Consider the following 20,787-nt stretch of genomic DNA (forward strand, 5'->3'; position numbering starts at 1 on the left):
TACCCTTTAACACCGAGAGAGTTTGGCCTACGCAAGTAGCACCAAGAGCAAAGAAGTTTGCTTTGATCTTTCTAAATTTGCCACCATCGGCGGAGTCCGAGAGTGTCACCCGTGTGCTGATAAAGCATCACGAGACGCTTCCTGCCCCGCTGTGGCCTGGCAGGCAGCCAGTGCCCACCGCCAGGAGCTCTGGGTGGCCCGCGAAAAGCTCTGTGCCTAAAGCCTCCCCTGCTGTATTTGACATTATTCGCAGAAAGGCTGGTAACATATGAAACATAAAATACGAGGTTCAATGATTAATCTTAATCCAAAATGTACGTTTACCATTCTTGCTACATTTATATTAAGATCTTCCTGGTTGGGGTGCCTGGGTGGCTCCGTCGGTTAAGCGTCCGACTTCGGTTCAGGGTCATGATCTCACAGTCCGTGAGTTCGAGCCCCGTGTCGGGCTCTGTGCCGACAGCTCAGAGCCTGGAGCCTGCTTGGGATTCTGTGTCTCCCTCTCTCTTTGCCCCGCCCCCGCTTGCACTCTGTCTCAAAAATAAAGATTAAAAAACAAAAACAAAACCCAAGATTTTCTTGGTTGAACAGAGAAAGGAGACGGGCAAAGGGAAGGTGTCTCTCTGGTTGTAGCAAACCCATGCCTTAGAGAGCTTTGATTTTTTACCAAAACTTTACTGTTCAGGGCAATTTTACTGGGTTTGCAACTGAACTGAGAGGGAATGGAGGGAACACCCACACACCCTCCCCGCAGTGACACCCCCACCGGACGGAGCGTTTGTCACAACATAGATGGGATGGACCTATATTGACACGTCACCGTCACCCAGAGTCCCAGTTCCCATGTGGGCTCGCTCCTGGGGTGTAGACAGACCTATACTGACATGTGTCCTTCATTAAGGCATCACAGAGAGTGCCCACTGCCCTAAGACCCCCCCCCCCGTGCCCTGCCTATCCACCCCTGCCTTCCCCCCCGACACCCACCCGTCCTCTACCGGCTCCCTGGCCCTGCCTTTCCCAGAAGGCCACTCGGCTGGGATCACCCAGGGTGCGGCCTTTCCAGACTGGCTTCCTTCACGCAGTAACCTGGATCGAAGGTGCCTCCGCGTCGTTGTTGGCTTCGCGGCTCCCTTCTTTCCGGGGCTGAGTAACACTGCTTTGTCTGGATGGCTTCCACTCTTAGGGATATTTTACGTTCCTCTGCAAGCTAACGGCCAAGGCGTGCCGTCTGCAAGCCTGTCTTCAATGCTGATGCCACTTCTTTGCAAAAACAGGATTTGGGCCGTGTGGTTAAGGAGCTTCTGTAACATGCCATTAAAACACTTCATGCTTAAACAATCCCTCCCCTTCCGTTTCTGCTCCTCTGTGCGCTGGCACACCCACACGGCCTGTGCCGTGGGCGGCAGGCAGGTGTGAGTCCCACGCCCGCACGTCCGGAGAGGCTGGCAGGGGGCGAACAAGGAAGTTGGGAGCCCCTGGAAGGGAAGACGCTCCCTCCCTCCAGGAGGCTCAAGCAGGACAAAGGGCATCCCGGCTGACGTGTGAGGGCCGCTCCTTCCCATGCGATATAATAATTTTTTACTGGATCGGATGCTGGACGTTGTGAACATCCCTTGTTGAGTGTTGAACTTCACACTCAGGCTCGCCTTTTTAAAAAGGACTGAAGTTCACTCTGGAGGACACTTTGCTCCTTGTAGATCTGCGGGATTCTCTGGAGAGCTGTGTTTAAGCTTTGTTAGTGAGGTCTGGAGGGGCCTAAATACTCAAGCACCCCGTCTCTCCTCTTTGTCGTAAACGCTCAAAAACACCTCTCTCCCGACCAGCGAATTAGGACACGGACCAGCGTGATGCACACTCTGGGAGCTGGTCAGCTTGTGGCCTCTGGTTGCTCCTAGCTCGGCCTCAACTGTCTGCACTCTGCACGCAGACATGTTCAACTCTCCAGACCTCGGGGGCCCTTTCTCAGCGTGGCTCCCCACTCCCCAGCCCGGTCTCCTGCCAATTCCAGCTCCCTCAGGCTTCCAGAAATCCAATCCCGTCCCCTCAACGTGGTCCGGTCATCCTGCGCTGCTAGGAACCCCTCCTGACTCCGGACGGGTGCCCGGGTGAGAACAGGGGCTCACTGCACTCGCTTCCTCCTCAGAGGCCACGGTCCCGCACTGCCTACCGTCCCAACGTCTCAAAACAGCTTAATCTTTTATTTTATCCAGCTTTTGATGGCTTATGGCAAGCCCCCTTACGTTACTCATTCACGGCCAGAGGCGGAAGGACCTAATTAATGTACAAATACATAGTAACAGACACCGACAGCCTGTGAGTTTGCGACCCGAAGGAGGGGTGAGGCTCACGGGTGTTCGGCGCTCTTCAGAGAAACGGCTGACTGGGGCTGGGACAGCAGACATGGAAACCAGGCCTAGAGCATCTGATCCCACTGAGTTTCTCAGCATTCTGGCTAAAGGGGTAGTTTTAGAACCCAGCCACAGGAATGTCAGTGGGTGGTTCTCAAACGTTTTCTTTCGAGTGGTAGGATCCTTTCTTTAAACAAATCGTATAAAGAGGCCCAACGTCTGAGACACCAGGAGGTCCTGCTCTGACCGGAGAGGAGGTGGGGAAGCCGGTCCCCTGGAACATGAAGGTGCCCCAGGAACAGCAGGCCCCGTGGGGACGGGCGGCTGTCGCACGTGCCATGCAGGTCTTGTCCGCTGACCCCCCCATCCGGGGACAGATGGGACACACTGACCACAGGAGCTTTTCAAGGACAGAACTAAGAGAAGGGTCAGGAACCACAGAGAAGCAAGGCAGCGTGCAGAATCGTGGTTTCCAGCAGTGGGGTGAGACGTGCACCCAGGAGGCTGACAGGAGAGCTCGATTTCACAAGGATGAGTCAGAACTGAGGGGTGGGGGGAGGGGGGGGAAGCCACTTCCTCCAGCTCTGAGCCTCTCCCTGACGAGCCAGGTCGACCCAGGTCTCCAGCAAGACCTCCTAGGACGTGCCACTGGCGGACGGCCCCAGGCGGAACCGCGTGTGCGCTGTCCATCCCTAACCTGTGCGAGCCTCACGCGCTGCGCTCCGGCCGGCGCTGGCACCTCGCTCTCAAAGGACTGGAGGAAATGTGCAGAGAGCTCCGGGCAACGGCCGAGAGGGGCCCAGCTGTCCAAAGAGTCAACAGCAGCGAAACCATGGGGACCGCGCCTTCACGGTGTCACAAAGTGCCCGAGGGTGAGTGGGGAGCGAGGCTGCGCGGAGGCCGGCCGGCACCTGGACACCTACGATCCCTCCCCGTGACGGAAGAGGCCGCATGGCGGGTCTGCGGACTCCCGTCGATTTTTCTCTAAGGAACAGCCTCCGCGCAGATGGCGTCCGTTTGGCGCGCCCCGGTCCGGACACACACCTTTGTACGCACCCAGGACTGCCTGCCGCCGGGGTCGCACGGATGGCCGTGCCGACGCGCACGCTCCCGCGGGCACGGGCGCAGAGCTCAAACGGGAGGGGGTGCCCGGTGGGCGCCCCCCCCTCCCCCCGGCTCATCCAGAACGCCAGGTTCTGACACTCGGCCCCGGCCGATGTCTGCGGACTCGAGGCGGGCCTGCAGTGTTTCCTAACCGCCCACTCCTCGCCCGGCCAGCCTGCAGCAGACTGAGCCCCTCGGCTTCCCCGAGGGGAGCATGTGCAGCGATCCTCGGCCACGCTCGTGTCCCCACCGCTCTAGGCCCGGCCTCGGTCTTCACAGAGGTGGTGCTTGCCTGAGTGCTCAGGGTTAGGGTTAGGGTTAGGTCTCGTGAGGACGAGACCCAGAAGGGCTTCATAAGTGTCTCAAAGAAACCTACTGCCCAGGCACGGGCAGGGGCTCCCGGCTTCCCCCAGCTCGGCTAAGCAGAGAAAATGCACGAAAGGCAGTGTGGGCGGTGTCGCCCGCCTGCCCCCCCCCCCCCCGCTAACCCCTCCCCCAAGCAGCGCACCGGCCGGGCTGTGCTTCCCACCAACGACGGGCTCTGACGCTTGGCAGCCACGTCGCTCGGGGTCCCAACCGTGAGCCGAGTCCCGCTGGCTGCCCTGCGAACCCCTTGGATGGACACGCGCTCTCCCTGTGGCAGCCACGGGAAATGGGGGCCCAGCCGTCCGGGACCGTGCCGGCGTCTGGTGAGGCAGGCCGCCTGGTGACGGAAGGACCCCACCCGAGGACAAGGACGACAGAAGGCGGGTGTCCAGCATCATGCAGCTCCAACCACACCCCCCTGCACCCCCACTTTACCCAGGGTCATGGGGCGGCTGACCGCAGAGGGAGAAAGCAGGGCCTGGCAATTCAGAGACTGGGCGTCCTCCCTCCGGGGTGCTGCGTTGCACCTCAGGGGTCCCTCTGCGGGTGGGGGCACAATTCTTTGTCACAGAGGAGCAGGGCTGGCAGGGGTGGGGACGTGGGGAAGGTCGACCGCCGCACGCAGACAGCGCTGGACCTGGAGCACCTGGGAATGAGGGTGAGGGTTCCCGGGGTCCCCTCAGCCAGGCAGGCCTCCTGGCTTTACTACATGTCTGTGCTCTGCACCATGCCCGTTACCGAGCTGCATCTGCAAATTTAACTAAATGAAAGCTGACCAGACTTGATTTCCTTTGACGTTTCCCTATCATCCCATCCTGGGGACGGACAGAAAAACCTGCAAACGAGTCCAGTTCAGCACTGAGACCATCCTGTTACAGGGCACCAGCCACGTGGGAAGCACGCTGTGTGCCAGTGAGGACCCTGGGCCTCAGAGTGGCCAGACTGAGGCTTAGGCCACCGTGCCTGAGCTCAGGCTTCTCACGCGGGCAGCACTGGGTGCTCGGCGAGGGTTACATGGGCCAGCGGATGCAACACGCTCAGCGCTTAGCAAATGAAGCCTCGCGTGAACGCTCTGTAAGGGGAGATTTTTAAATTCACAGGAAGTCCCCACGCATTACAAGACGTCCGCGAGATGCTCTCATCCCTGGCCACGCAAACGCCAGCTCGGGTTCAGTGGACTGAAACCCTAAAAGCAGGGTTCTGTCCCTTATGCTAAGTAGTCGCGAGGGCCGACAGGTGACCACCTCTGGTGCCCTGAGACCTGGCAGCCCCAGGCTCGTCCGCGTCAGCGGGCCGGCCTCAGGGCCCTCCAGCTCGCTGTGAACTCAGCAGGGCGCGCAGAGGGGACCCCCGGAGCTACCGGGAGGTCCTCCCGGGCCACGGGGCCCAGTGGGACCGCGGGCCAGCAGGCCACGGGCTGGGGCGAGCAGTCCGCGGCTGTTTTTACGTGACGTGTCTTGGCTATTTCAAGGCTTAGGTTTTTATTTTATTTATTTACTTTTAACTCAAGAAGAAGTTTTAACTTTCTCATGACCCATTTCTTTCAAAATGGTGTCCTTGGGCACTTGCAGCGTCGCAATCGTGCGAGGGAGCGGCCGGCTGAAGTAGGTCTCAGCTCACAATGGCATCCGCGATGTCACGATGTCATTCAAAACTGTAAGAAGCTAACAGATCAGGATCATGGCTCGATCCTAAGTCGGAAACAACGCTGGGTGTTAAAGATTTATCCCAAAGAAATTTAACACAGCATTCTCTGTTGATAAACGTGTATATTTCCCAAAACAAATATCTGAAAGATGTGAAGCTATGATCATTCAAAACACCTTCAAGCTCGTTTGAAACAGGCTCTGTAAAAACAGACCGTGAAGGGGGGCCACGCTAGCCGCCACCGTGCAGGTGACCGGAGGGGCGCCCAGTGCCGACGACCCGCGGGCCGCCAGACGCCTCCGTTTCCAGCCTGAAACCAGCCTCTCTCCCCTCCGGGAGGAGCACACGGCAGCCTCCACGGTGCCAGCTGCTGCCATCTGGTTCATTCACGCTCAGAAATACGAAAGATGGCCCTCAGTTTTCAATCTCACAACTTCGAAAGGACTTAAAAAGAAAAAAGCCACCAAGAGGGAGGTACGAGATCAACGAAAATGTGATGTCCCTGACAACCGCATTAGCTGGTGCATGCAGCCAGGGCCCGCAGGTCCTAGAGGCCCTCCAGACCCGACGCGCGCGCCTGGGAACGCGCCTGGGGACGGGGCGGCTCTGCCAGCCTCTCTCCAGGCCGCCGGGGTGCCGGGAGACAGCAGCTACTCGCGGGGCGGTCAGGCCCTGGGACTGGGGACCGAGGCCACCCCCTCCCCCCCCCGCACAAGGGCTGTGGCCGTGGCTGGTCACAGAGCCTGCAGGGCAGGTGCACTCCGGCGGTTTCCAGAGTAAAGGGAAGGAGAGAGAGGAGACACGATTCATCCCCACGGCAGAGAAACCACTCTGCTTCCTAACGTGCTTGCCCCAAATACCTGCTATATCTTACGTTTAAATTTCTTTCTGCAAATGCCTTTGTGAAATTCCTAGGTTAAATTCTCTGTATAATCTGCACACTACTCTGTAGGTTCAGGAAATTTACCGTTTAGTTTTAAAAACAAGCAAGGGTATTTAAGTTCCAGTAGGTGACGATGGGTCATCACCTAAAAGGTATATAAAACCTACTTAACGATGCTTTCAAACTCAAGAAAGCCGAATCAGCGGGTGAGGAAAAGCAGTTAAGTCTGGAAACTTCCATAAAAATGCATGGTGGGCCTGGGCTCACTGCCACGGCGTGGGCGAAAAGTAGCCGGCAAAAAAATGGTTAACGCCGGCCTCCTCGGGAGGCCGTCCAGCAGGCCACAATGGGCGGCCCTGGGAAGCCTATAAAGCCAGCGGTGCCTCCGAGTCCGCAGCAATGACGGGCGTTCTGGCCGGTCGGCCTCGTGCCCCAGGCAGGCGTCCCCTTGCAGGACCACCGCTCCGGCATTCTTCGACGGGGGGAAGCGAGGCCAGAATCCCCGCCACCCGAGGGAGAGTCTCGGCCGTACCTCCAGCCTGCCGGGAGTGCACCCGCCGAGGCCGGCCGACAAGCCCTCCCAGGGACACGAGAAGGGCCTGCGCAGAGCCGGCCTGGGCTGGGGTGGGCGGCTGCATCGCAGGTGAGTCTCGGTCCCGGGTTCCCGGTTCTGCGTTCGGGTCGGTGCTGCGGTGGGAGTCCGCGGACCCGCCGTGCAGCCTCTTCCATCACGGGAGGGGAGACCGAGGGCGGGCCCGGCTCGGTGGGCCCGCGTCAGGTGCGGCACGCTGTGGTCACAGCTGGACGCAGATGGGGGCACACAGGCCACCCTGCGGTGAGAGAGGCACCGAGGCTACAAAGCCTCTACTCCGCACACGAACCCGCACCTGGCTCAGTCCCAGCGGGGCTGCGGGGTGGAGGCTTTGCAAAGGTCCTTTCTGTAACGCGTGCCCAGCGCGGCAGTCCCCCGACTCCCCGGCGCTCTGTCGCTAGGTTGGTCAAGCGAGGCCCTGCCTCCGGTTAGGACGTTAGCCAGTCAACGAAAACGCTTGCCCGGCGACACGGCCGGGTGGACCGGTGTTCCTTCACAAAGATACACACCCAGCTGGCCTGACAAAATGTGGTTTTAGTTTTCTTTTTTTTTTTTTAATTTTTTTTAATGTTTATTCATTTTTGAGACGGAGCATGAGCTGAGGAGGGTAGAGAGAGAGGGGGGAGGGGGAACGGGGAGACACAGAATCCCAAGCAGCATCCAGGCTCCGAGCTGTCAGCCCAGAGCCCGACGCGGGGCTCAAACCCACGAACTGCGACATCGTGACCAGAGCCGAAGTCGGACGCCCAACCGACTGAGCCCCTGGTTTTAGTTTTCTAGAGCTGGACAGGCAGTGGAAACTCGAACCAAAACGAGACCACAATGACACTCGCCTTTACACATCCACAGTCCACCTTCGCGAGGGTGCTGTGTCAGTAGCCAGCTCATACTCGTTCCCGCGTCCCGTCATTACAGCACGGTGACAATAAGAGTATTTGTCAAGGATCAGCGGGTTCACGTGCGTGGGAAAGGCGCAGAGGACTCACTTTAAAACTGCCGCGCAGCCTATGTCGACGACGACGGGAAGCGCGCGCCGAGGGCCCCTCACCGTGTCTTCCTCTGAAGACGGTCGGAAGCGGCCCAGGTTTCCGTGCTTAGAGAGCCAAACAAGCGCTCTGCGTGCTCCTTACAGACAAGTTACCGAGAGAGGCTTTAAACGCTAGACATTCATGAGGTCCACGCTGGCATTATCTGCTACACACGACACAACACAGAGCACAGACGTCTCCACTCCCGCCGAGCAAAGCTGGCCGAACGCTTCTCGATCACTATCTGACCTGAAGGCCGAGACTGGTCTTTCTCTGCTCTGCTTTTCGGGGTTTCCTTTGGAGCAAGACTTCTGAGCAGGGGTTCAGTGAGCGTCTAGTCTGGTTGGGCGACACTTCGAAAGTGATCCCCGACCGTCTCACAGGGTCAAGCAAAAATCCTAGGGAGAAAGACAACTCAAGGCCGTTTTAACGCGCCAGGGCCGGCTTCCTCGGCCTCTGTGGGGGCCCCCGGCCCCGGGAGGCCGGGAGCACCCCCAGCGGTGGCGGCCCAGACACGGCCGCCGACAGCACTCCCCTCCCTTCCCCCCGACTCTCGGGCCGAGCCGGGTCGCGGTGGGCGGCCTCGGACATGAGACCTGTGGGCGGCTGAGGCTTTTTTAACGCAGTTTCTAGGTTACAGACATCACTGCAGAAACGTACTCGCTGTTTCAGGTAGTTTATCAAAACGCTGAGTGAACACTATTTCCTAAACCAAGGACTGTTTTCGGTCCTTCGGGTCATATCACGAAGAAAGTTCCATGTGGGGGCACCCGAGCGTGGGGAGCAGGAAAACCTAGATCTGTTTTCTGTCGCATCGTGAGAGACTCTCCTCCAGCTTCCTCCAAGCACCCTGGGCCCGCCGTCTTCACAGACGCTGGGTTTTTCCCTTCCCATCTTGGTCCTCCTTCCAACAGCTGCCGAAATAAATTTGATTTCCTCTGCTGGCAGATAGTACTTTTCCTGAGAGTTCCAGACCCAACGGCCGCGTTACTTCATAAGCCTGCTATTTGGCTATTTTTAAGAAAGGCGTCCACCGCGCTTTAGCATGACTCACCGCCCAGGCTCCGGTTCGGACTGAGCGGCCCGGGAGCCCTGGGGACAGAAAATGGGGCACTTTCTGCACTTAACTCCTCTCCCTCAGCTCAGTGACAACCAAATCTCCGAGACGCCAGGACCTCACGTCCCACCCCACCCGTCCCCCCGGGCCACCCGCCGCCACGGCGTCCGTCCTGGCGGAGAGCCATGAAGACTCGAGTCACAGACTCACCGCTCTTCTGTCTCTTTCTCTCAGGTGTGCGGGTGGTGAGAGCCACCCGGCGGGCCTGACCGCAGCGGCCGCCGCCCCCCAGGGGCCCAGGCGAGGCGCCGCCCGTGGTGTGGACATGGAGGGCCTTTTCCGGCTGCCCGGCTGCCCGCGGAACAGACCCGCGCCGCCTCCAGTGCTGCCCGGGAGGAGTTCGGATTTTGCAAACGCCTGGCTCACTTCACAGAGCATCGCCTGTCTTTCCGGAGACGGACTGACTGTTCACGTCGGGTTTCTGTGAGCCGTGCGGCAGACCTTGACAGCTGTGCCCCCGGGGACACGGACGAGACGCCCCCAGCGCCCATCTCTGGCATGGAGACGCACGCGGCCGCTTACAATGGCACCTCCCCGGAGCTCAACCTGTCCCGCACGCTCCCCGGCAGCGTCCTGGCAAACCAGACGGGCGAGCTCTCCGAGCACCAGCAGTACGTGATCGGGCTTTTCCTGTCCTGCCTGTACACCATCTTCCTCTTCCCCATCGGCTTCGTGGGGAACATCCTGATACTGGTGGTGAACATCAGCTTCCGGGAGAAGATGACCATCCCCGACTTGTACTTCATCAACCTGGCGGCGGCCGACCTCATCCTGGTGGCCGACTCCCTGATCGAGGTGTTCAACCTGGACGAGCAGTACTACGACATCGCCGTGCTGTGTACCTTCATGTCCCTCTTCCTGCAGATCAACATGTACAGCAGCATCTTCTTCCTCACGTGGATGAGCTTCGACCGGTACCTCGCCCTGGCCAAGGCCATGCGCTCCGGCCCGTTCCGCACCAAGCACCACGCCAGGCTGAGCTGCGGCCTCATCTGGATGGCCTCCGTCTCGGCCACGCTGGTGCCCTTCACCGCGGTGCACCTGCAGCACACGGAGGAGGTCTGCTTCTGCTTCGCGGACGTCAAGGAGATCCAGTGGCTCGAGGTCACCCTGGGCTTCATCATCCCCTTCGCCATCATCGGCCTGTGCTACTCGCTCATCGTCCGGGTTCTCGTCAAGGCTCACAAGCACCGAGGCCTGCGCCCCCGGAGGCAGAAAGCCCTCCGCATGATCTTCGCCGTGGTCCTCGTCTTCTTCATCTGCTGGCTGCCCGAGAACGTGTTCATCAGCGTTCACCTGCTGCAGCGCACGCAGCCGGGAGCCGCTCCCTGCCAGCAGTCTTTCCGCCACGCCTACCCCCTGACCGGCCACATTGTCAACCTCGCGGCTTTCTCCAACAGCTGCCTGAACCCCCTCATCTACAGCTTCCTGGGGGAGACCTTCAGGGACAAACTGAGGCTGTACATCGAGCAGAAAACCAGCGTGTCGGCCCTGAACCGCTTCTGCCACGCTGCCCTGAAGGCGGTCATCCCGGAGAGCACCGAGCAGTCAGACGTGAAGTTCAGCAGCGCGGTGTAGAGACGGCGGAGCCGGACCGGCGGAGCCCAAACGCTGAGTCGGCCCCGCGGCCAGGCGGAGGAAGGGCTGGGCCGCACGCCACGGCCTGAGCCCGGTCGGAACGTGCCGGACCGTCCGTGCCCCAGCTGCGGGCACACCCGGGCTCCGAGGAGCCCTCGCCGCCAGCCACCTTGACTCTGGGCCGTGCGCACAGCGCCGGGGCTCCCCACCCCCGCTCACGGCGGCAGCTCGCGGCGCTGGCGGCTGGGCACGGGGACCAGCGTGGGCTCACCCTCCACTCCACACCCACTGTGTCCTGCAGCAGAAGACGTGTCTCACACCGGCCAATGAAAGCAGAAAGAAGGGGACGCTTTGGAGGAAATCCCTCAGTTTCGAGGTCGATCCGCCGTAAGTCTGCCACCCTCGGGAAAAAGAAGTCTGGACAGAACACGCTGGGCAGATCTGACTTGGACGGTGTGGTCCGTTCTCCACGTCTGCGGCACGTGGCTTCCGTGTGGTGCAGACAAGTATGCTCGGGCGAGACAGGAACGGAGAAGCCCTTCTCCCGGCAGCCCGCTCAGAACAGCCGCTCGCCGTCACCGGCTAAGTGACCCTGAGCACCCGAGCTGCCTCTGCCAGAAAGTTCTTCTCCAACCAGGGACGCCGCTGCTGTCTGGGTCGCCGGCCCACCGCTGCCCGTTTATGGTGTTACCTGCACCCATGCCACCACGGATCGAGACCGCGAGGGGCAGGTGGGGGGGGGGGGTGGAGCCAGCGTGCGCGGTACAAAGCTGGCCTCTGGGAACAACGGTGGGGGCGAAGATGAAGGCAGTGTAAACCGTTCGCCCTAAAATGTAGAAGAGAAAACCTCGCGACCGCCAGGAACGGTGAGGCCTTGTCAATAAAACATAGTCATGTGCTGATTCTCAGTGCTCTGGGTTGTTCCCCGTGGATGGGGGGAGGGGGCGGGCTGGGGCCCCGGCAGCGCAGTCGGTCTTTCCTCATGAGGAAAACACACACCTGGGGCTCACCGCCCATCCTCACTCACGAGGTCAGCATCAACGTCCGGTCACCCGCACGCACCCGGCATCTCTAAGATGTCAGACACTGCCGCACAACCTCCAGGGGCCAAAGTGAGCTTTACTGCAGACGGACCACATGCCCTGGCTCTTCCAGAAGGTTCTGTACTGTCCGCATCAGGCGTGGAGTCTGTAGTAGCTCAGGGTGCTCCTGAGGCAGCTCGGTGGGGGTGGCTTCCCGTCCTCTGACACGGGCCAGCCTGGGGACCCCGTCCTCTAATGCGCACAAGCTACGGCCCCTGCCTTCCAACGTGGCTGAGGCCAGAGGGGCCCCGTCCGTCCATGCTGCCTGGGGAGCCGTGGCTTCCAATGCGGGCTATGACTGGGGACCCCCGGCCTCCAGTGCGGGCTGGGGTTGGGGGCCCCCGGCCTCCAGTGCGGGCTAAGCCAGGATCAAAGTGAACCCTACTCCTCCTGCCCCACATACTCCACCCAGGGGACCACCTCCCCAGAAAAGTGGGGCCCTCAAGGACCTTCACACAGGCAAGGCTTCCCGAAGGAGAGGTGAGACAGTGGTTAGGTAACAGGAAAATGAGCCATTGTAGTTTAAATGGGTTTTATGGGTGCAAATCACCAAGAGAGAGAGGATCCGTCCCAAGTAAATATTTTCAGTGACCAACTGTGACCTCGCAGAAATGCCGTCTCCAGCACCGAAGTCCCACTTAAGACTCACTTTCTAAATAAACATCCCAAACGCAGGACAGGAAGACCGACCGACAGCTGGGGACGGTTCCCACGAACCAGCAGGTCAGGCGTGTGGAACACCACCGTGGGGTTGCCGCATGAGCCGGCCCGCGGCGCTGTCCCAGAACACCCACCCTACAGCCACGGTGAGGGTGAGCCGGTGATCTAGATGCCGGAGTAACTTCCAGGGAAGAGTCCTCCCTCCGCCCTCCGCCTCCCCAGAACCCGCAAAAGTCACAAGTCCGCAAAGGGCACAGACACGCCGTTGACACACCTCGTCCTCTAAGAGCCGGGAGGGGGTCTAAGATGCCTTCCCTCCTGCGTCCTCAGAGCTCTCTGTGAACAGCTTCTCGGGGGGGGGGGGGTCTGCCCCCCCCCCAGGGCCCAGCTGGGGCAGAAGGCACTGCCCAAGCCCCTGGCCTTCATTCCCTGCTCATCACCAAGTCCCCCCTTTGGCCCCAGTGCTGACGACTCCCAGTTGCAGAGCCAAGGCACAGACGGGTGCCCCAGCCTGGAGCGTCTGAGACGTGCAAGGGGCTCATCAAATATGCACCGTTCCCAGCGTGACGAGCGGTGAGGGACAGGTGCTTGACGGAGCGCAGGGCTGGGAGACCCATGCTGTCTGGCCGTGGTGCTCGAGGACGGGTGGGGAGACGGACGACACACTGGGGAATAAGGCCAGGCCTCATCTCCGATCCTGCCAAAAAACCCACGATGTACACACTGCCCCCGTTACCCAGAGTCCTGAACCGCTCAAAATCTTCAAGGGTAACGACGTAGCCAGGAACCGACGCCCAGCCCCGGTCTCCAAAACCCACATCCCTTCCTCTACGGCACCCGAGGATCAAGAGGTCAGTCAAAGTCACAGGCTCGACCCTGTCCAGACGGGATGTTCTGGGCAGGAAGGAGCAGAAGGGAGATCCCTTCCAAAGACCTCTGGGCAGGAACCGTGTCTGAGCAAAGCCCCAAAGCATCGGTCAGAGGGGCCTCCGTCCTCGTGGCAGACACCCCGTGAAAGCTGGGAGAGGCTGGCCCTGCGCCCGGAAGCCAACTCTTGCTCCCGAACGGCCCCTCAACGGGCCTTTTGCGCTGGCGCTTGACCGAGGCACAGGTCCAACGGGGTCAGACACAGCTCCTACCTCTAACCTCTGGAAGCTGTGTCCAGATGTGGAAGCTGGCAGCAGAACTGAGGGCCCACTGGAGAGTCACTGGAAGCAGAAGTGCAAGGTAGAGGTCCCGACTTCACAAGAAGGAACCCTTACTGCGCCGGAGGCCGGACAGGCGGCCTCTGGAGCCTCTTGTGAGCCGGTGCCAGGGAGACAGTGCAGAGACGGCAAAGCCAGGCAGGCTCTGTGCGCAGGCTACCCGGCCCCTTCGAGCACAGCCCCTTTGCGAAGCATTTGCTCGGGAGCAGAGGCCGATTTAATTATTTTGTCAGGACCGCCACAAGATAAAATCAAGGCGTGGGATTGCTTTGTTGTTTCCTGGTAACCCAGCTCTCCCGGCTACTCAGGCCCTGCAACCCCAGCAAGGGCTCACAAGGGCCGAGCCGGGAGCCGGCGCTGGCACCGAGTGCGATTTCCTAATTCTCTTTGTGCTTAATAACTGACCCTTGATCACGACCGTGACGCTTCCCAGACCCCGCATCCCCTTGGAGGGGTGGAGGCACCATGACCGCGTCACCGGTGTGTGTCCCCTCGTCTTCCGATGCGGCGTGGCCGAAGCGATCCTGAAACTTTCACACGTATTATGGGTCGTGCGTGTTCGCCAGTGAACCCAGAGCGGTTCTCGGGTGGGCAGTGGGAGGTGCAACGCGGAAGGGAGAAGGGGCAGGCAAGAAGGGCCTGAGGGGGATGGAACCGCGGGCGGCCAGCGAACCCCGAGATCTCTGAACTGAGAACACGTGCAGGAGGGCACGTGGGACCGTGTGTGCGTGTGGGCGGGCATGTCACACGCACCCCGGCTCCACCTGCTCAAAGGGGCAGAAAGGGCCTGAGCGGCTGGGGGCCCGCCGATACCCAAGCCCTCCCCCCAGGAGAAGCCGGGCTCCCCAGATAAGCAGCCGACCCGGCCCGAACAAGCCTTGCCACACGGGTTCCTGCCAGAAGGAAGAAAAGCTTCAAGAAAACAGCGAAGTCGCCGCAAAGGGACACGGGGACCTAGCCGGACGGTTCTCACTGGGCGGATCCGGCGCACCGTGAGCACCAAGACGATTATAAACTACCGAAAGACAAGGACCCGTGCGTCCGCTGCGGTAACGGGCCCGCGTGCACGCGCTGTACGTAAGATGAACACGGGAGCGGGCGAGTGAGCGGAGGGCGCCCGCAGGCTGCCGACCGTCCCAGCGAAGCCGTGCCTTGTGAGAATCCGTAGGGCACCCGACGGGAGCAGGACATCTGGCCGCTTCCGTGTGGGGACAGGGGCACCGCGCAGCAGAGGGGGGACGGCCCTTGGCTGAGTGTCAACGAGGAGCCCGCGGGAGCAGGGGAGTCCGGACGCGGACTCTGAATGGGGCACAACGTCTCCGAGTCCTCAGCTGGCACCGTGACCTCGATGCGGTCAGGAGCAAACGAGATCCAAAACGGGATCAGGGCACCCATCCCAAATGTCAGGCCAGAGACAGAGGGGCACCCTTCGCGAGCGCCACGGGCACCTGCGAATGGGAACGGTGGAGACGCCTGGGGTCCCGGAAGCTGCCTTCTGCCGGGACCCGTCCTCGCACACCGCCTCGCCGCGGTGGGAAACGGGTTATCTGGCGTACCTTGCGGTACGCGGCAAGTTAGAAAGAGAGGAACAGAACTGTAGTAAAAAAGCCCAATTTAGGCGCCAGGGGACGCTGCCCAGGCCGGGCGTCAGTCTCCAGGGTGGACTCTCGGGCCGATGGCCATCTCTTCCGCCGCGTACCGTGCCGGGGCACCTTCACGGGGCGAGGGGCTCGGGTCCCTGGTCCCTAGCAAACGGGCTGTTCTCACCCACGTCTGCAACACGTACGTCCTGTTTGTGACACCGAGGCTCGGAGTCGGGTGACGAGTCTGAGCGCCCAGGACCCCGCTCCCCTCCGCACCCCGCTCGACACCCGAGCCGGGAAGAGAGGCTGTGCTTCCTCACACGACGGATCGGCGGACCGCCTTTCCAGAGCCCATCACTGAGGCCCGGCCGCGGAGCCCGTGAGCACTCCGCCTCCCGGCTTTTGGCAGGGGTGGTGGCGAGGATGGGGGAGGTCAGTCAGCCCAGTGAACACCCCGAACTGGAAGGGAGGTAGGGAGGAGGGCGGGCGGTGTCATCGGTGAGACGCCCGCCAGGTCCCGGCCTCTCCCTGACTCCCGGTGCCCGACACCCCCCCCCCCACCCCCTCCCGGATGACCCACGGCCCACGCTGCCAGCAAGCCCTCTGGAGCCACGGGCCCAGCCTCTCCCTGACTCCCAGGTGAGGGGGGTGGCCCCGCCTGGGACGGCAGGACAGCGGCGGGGGCACCCGCCCAGGCCTCACAGACACACACAACAGGGGCTTCCACCCCCACCCCCACCCCCCACCTCGGTGGCGGCACACGGGCTGGCCGTGGGCGACTTAATCTGGGTCTTGCCATTGTCCGAGGGGTGGGGGCTCTCATGTGGGAACAAGGGTTTTAAAAGCCAAAGGAACACAAAACAAAAGTGCAGCAGATCTGACTGTGATTCCAGGCCTTTCTCCCAGGGTGGAATCAATCCAAAACTTATCACAAGAAATCAGCTGTAGGGAGTCCTGGAAAGATGCCAGTTATTCTCAGAAAAGGCAACGTCCCCCAGTCACTCCCAGGGGGCTGGTCCCGCCCAGTACGAACACCCACTGACAGGAGGTCCCTTGAAGGACAGCACAATGGCGGCCAGCACCTGGATACTTCCCCCTCCTCCTGCCCCTGCCCGGACGGCTACTACCCCTGGCCCCACTCCAGAAGGAGGGGGTCGTGTGAGACCCCACGGCCCCTACGACAGGGCTCTGCAGGCAGCACTTGCTATATGGAGGGAGGACTGAGGGCGGCTCTCAAGGCCTGAGCGTAGCCGAGCTGCCACCTGGGGCACAGGAGGGTCCTCGGCCCCCCCAGGAGACACAGCGAACTCTGGCGGCCGACAGGAAGGGGGGTCCACATCACTTGTGGGAGACACAGCCCCGTCCAGGACGCCCGTCTTCAGCAAACGAAGTAGCCTTTTCCTTTGTTGACTGAAAAATGTCAATCACCCCAAAAGGAAGAAAATCAGAGCAGGCCGCCGCAGAGTCCCGGCTCCCCTGAGGAGCGACAGGGCCGAAGGCTCTTGCCCTCGAGGTCACCGCACGGAACTGCCCCAGAGTGCCCGCCGCAAGTCCCCCGGGGCTCGAGAACCTGGTCCCAGGGCAACGCCCACACCAACCTGCCCCTGACAACGTGGACGTGGCTAGACCTGGCGACACACGTAGTGTCCTGTACCTTAAAAACACGGGAAACCTGAAGGTGCGGAGGACGCCCAGACCGGTTTCCGGAAGAAAGCAGGAAATGGGGGAGGGGGATGATGGCACACAAAAGTCACCAATGTCCTAAGGGCACCTGTCCTGCCCTCTGAGGGCACCCCCACGTCCTGCAGTGAGCCAAGGCCCCAAAAGGCTGTGCTAGTACTCCCCCCTGACACGCCGGTGCCCTGCGCCCCCACATCACCTTCACCCCACCCCTCCGAGTGCACACACATGCGTGCGCGTGCACAGACGCACACACGCGCGAGCGCACACTATGCCGACAGCAGGTAGTGAACAGGCGCCCTGGGTACTGAGGAGCGCCACGCTCCCTGCCACAGGGGGACGGAGGGACCTGTCTGAGCCCGGGGCCCGGCGAGCCAGCCTCGGGCAGAGGCGGAGGTGGCGCGCGCCAGCGGCACCCCAGACACCCCGCAGGAGCCAGGGAGGCTTCCGGGAGGACGCGGCCGTCCCAGGCATCAGAAACACCCGTTGAGGGTCTGTCAACAGCAGTGACAGCAGCAGCTACGCAAATGTAACAACGAGAGACGCGCCAGACGCAGGAGCCGGCGCGGACTTCGCACCGGAACACCCAAGGCCGCTCCCGACACACCTGCTACCGCGTTTCAAGACACACACGTCACACGTGAAAATACGTGCAGGGCACATAAACCTATAAAAAGAAACAGGAAGTGGAGTGAATCCTCCAAAAGCACAAACTGCCCCACCAACAAGTCATAAGCAAGAGCTACTCTGAGTAGCACTGCAGCTTATTAAGGAAACCGAATCCACAGTTTAAAAGCCCCTGAAACGGAACTCTCCAGGCCCAGAGGGTTCCACTACAGAACTTTACCAACATTAAAAGAAGAGCTGACACGAAATACCCTGATTCAAAACCAGGCAAAGACTGTACAGAAAACCCTATAGATCAGTGTTCCTCGTGAACCTAGATACACATGTCCTTGAGATATTGGCAACAGAATTCAGCACCATGTAAACATGACTATCTACCGTGACCACGGGGGAAGGGCTCATCCCAGGGATGCAAGGCTGCTTCGACATTCAAGCGTCAGTCGGGGTCATATACTGTATTCAACAGGCTAACAAGGAAAAAGCAAGTGATCGTAACAGCTGGTGCAGAAAAAGCACCTGACGAAATCCAACATCCGTTCATGATAAAAACTGGAGAAAAGCAGGAATAGGGGACAGTTTCCTCAACTTGGTACCGAACATCTACTCAGTGTGGAAGACGGCAGAGGTAAGCTGGACCCACAGTTCCGGACCCGGGTGTGGCCTCCGTCTGAAATTACCAACCAACAGCGGCGCTCGGAACAGCCCCAAGGGAGGCCACGAGGCAGAGCAGGAAGGGTGAAGGCCCTGGGCCAGGACGTGGCCAGGCTCAGGCTACATTCCCAAGTCGCTGGGACTCGCGGATGGGCTGGGAGACAGAGCTGCACCAACAGACAAGCACAAGCATGGAGGGACGCACGCCGTGGGTTCCCCTGGTGAGGAGCCGGAGTCCAACTCGCAGAGACAGAGAGTAGACGATGGGCCAGGGGAGGGGTCTGTGTGTAACGGGGACAGAGTCTCAGTGTGGGGAGATGGAACGTTCTGGAGACGGACGGTGCGGACGGCTGCACAGCTGCGTGAACGTGCTCGGTAACCCCGAAGCGCGCACTGAAAAGTGGCTAAGCTGGTCAATTCTATGTTACGTGTATTTTACCACAACAAGAAGGAATAAATACAAGCATCGTGCCCGAGCGGCCAGAGCAGGGGTGTTACCACTGGCCACCGGGAGAAGGCCGAGCGAACAGCTCTGGGAGAGTCTGAAACTCAAGCGGGACAGGAGGGTGAAGGGATCTGAGGCCCGCGAGGTCTGCGTGGGAGGCCCGTTCCAGAGCAGTGGCACCTGCGTCCAGGAGGCCAGCACGGACAGAGTGCGGGCGGCGGACGGCCAAACGGCAGGCCCCGGGCCTTCCAGCACAGAGGGGCGAGTGCTTACCGAAAGGCCTCGAGTCTGGGTCCCTACGGTCTTCGCCTTTTATTCTGAGTCTATTTTCCCTCTGAGTACAAAGTCATCAAAATATTAAAAGCCCACAGTGAGATGCTCATCACACGAAGAATATTACTACAAGCCTGACAAGACTAAGCACTGCCGAAAAAGGGCTCATCGTGAGCTCTCACCCGCTGCTGTGCGAACGTCCGCGGGCCGCACTTTTGAGAAGACAATGGGGCTGCAGCAGGCTGCTTCTAAAATGGTCCCCACGGTCCCCGCCTCCCAACATCCACACCCACGTGTGGGGGCAGGACCTCGTGACAAGCTTCTAACAAAGAGAACATAACAAAAGCGAGGGGAAACCGCCTCCGAGACCGGCCGCAAAAGATGATGGCGCCCCCTCTCGTGCCCTCCCTTTCTCTCTCCCTGTGACAGAGGCAGGTGCCATCCTGTGAGCTCCCCACGGAGAGGCCCCCACGGCAAGGTGCTAGGCCAACAGCCGGCAAGGAAGTGACGCCCTCAGTGCACCCGCCAGCGAGGACAAATCCTTCAACGGCTGCGGAGGGAGGCAGGATGCAGATTCCCGCCTCCCTTTGGGCCTTCGGGTGAGACCACACCCCACCTGTGGCCTGAGAGAGTCGAGTCTGAAGACCCACCTGAGCTCTGCCCAGACCCATGTCCACACACACCTAGTTATTTTAAGCCACTAAGTGTCGTAATTTGTTACACGATAACAGACAATAACATAGAGGTTTATCTAGTAGAGATGAAGAGCCACGGATCCCAAGACCCTGCAACTCCACGAGTAGGTCCACGGCCCCCGAGAAACGTGTACACGCCCGGGACGGGACACAGGTGAAAGAATTCATCACAGTGTTGTCTACAACAACCAAAATTGGAATAATGAGTAAACCGTGGTACATCCACACACAGAGAAAAATGAACGGTCTAGAGCCATACGTTGCTGCACAGATAATGCATACAAATAAAGTTTGGCTGAAAAAGTAAAATACCAGAAACTCGCCTCATACGACTGCACCCACACAAAGCTCGAATACGAGCAAAACCGAACTGTGTAACAGGCTGCACACCCGAGAAGCACAGCTCTGGAGAAAAGCAAGGAGGTGATGACGGTAAGGGCCTACGGTGATGATTTCTGGAGCTGGGTGTGGCTTCCGCTAAGCCTAGCACTTTTCCCCGGCAGGTTTTACAACAAGAAGGGAAGGGGGAGGAGGAACGGGAGGGAAGGAGGCCCACCAGAGCTCTGGCTGTCTGCAGGCGGAAATAAAATGCCCAGCTGCCCCGCTTCAAACCAGAGGCTCGAGCGAGAACTTAGTACCAACGGTCCTCCCATTTCCCAGATTAACACGGTCCTCCTTCTTCAAGCAAAAGAGTCTCGCAAACCCCACCCCACGGTCCAGGCACCGGTTTTTAAAAGTCAAGACTAAGCTCACACCGGACGTGGATAACACAAATCACAGAACTAGAAACTTTAGTCGGGAGGAAAGACGTCTCCCCTAAAGGTCAGACCTGAGAAGGGAGAGGAGGTGTACGTGCGCGGGGGTGGACAGGGCGGAAGGGGCTGGGGGGAACCGGGAGGAGAGGGAGAAACACACCGCCTCCGTCTGCGCCCCGATATTACCGCTTCCCTGTATTTCCTGGCTCCCCGCCGGGGTCACCGGGCGCTGCCCCCACAATCCCCAGGACGTGCAAGGGTGCGGCCTGTCCTCCACCAGCCACCCCATCAAGCTTACATCAGTTCGTCCCCCACAGACGCCTACGACGTTTCTGGCTTCGTGCTCACGGGCAGCCCCACAGGTGCACAGCTGAGCCCTGAAACCTCTTCGGTACAGTTGAGTCTGCCAGTAATGAACACAAACACTGAGAAAAAAGTTACGACTGTATTTGCCACAAATAATTTATC

General features: G+C 60.2%; 2 protein-coding genes across 3 annotated transcripts in view; one reads left to right on the forward strand and one right to left on the reverse strand.

Annotated features, from left to right (window-relative positions):
- The window catches only part of CE3H7orf50 (chromosome E3 C7orf50 homolog), a 120,196-nt gene that overhangs the window by 60,057 nt on the left and 39,352 nt on the right, over window positions 1-20,787 (reverse strand). The gene's annotated exons all lie outside the window — the stretch shown is intronic.
- GPER1 (G protein-coupled estrogen receptor 1) lies at window positions 6,032-11,565 on the forward strand. The gene is made up of 2 exons (XM_003998386.6): window positions 6,032-6,991; window positions 9,260-11,565. The coding sequence occupies exon 2, from the start codon at window positions 9,584-9,586 to the stop codon at window positions 10,661-10,663; it is 1,080 nt and encodes a 359-aa protein (XP_003998435.1). The 5' UTR covers window positions 6,032-6,991; window positions 9,260-9,583; the 3' UTR covers window positions 10,664-11,565.

The sequence above is a fragment of the Felis catus genome, chromosome E3, assembly GCF_018350175.1.
Source record: "Felis catus isolate Fca126 chromosome E3, F.catus_Fca126_mat1.0, whole genome shotgun sequence".
Lineage (NCBI taxonomy): Eukaryota > Metazoa > Chordata > Mammalia > Carnivora > Felidae > Felis > Felis catus.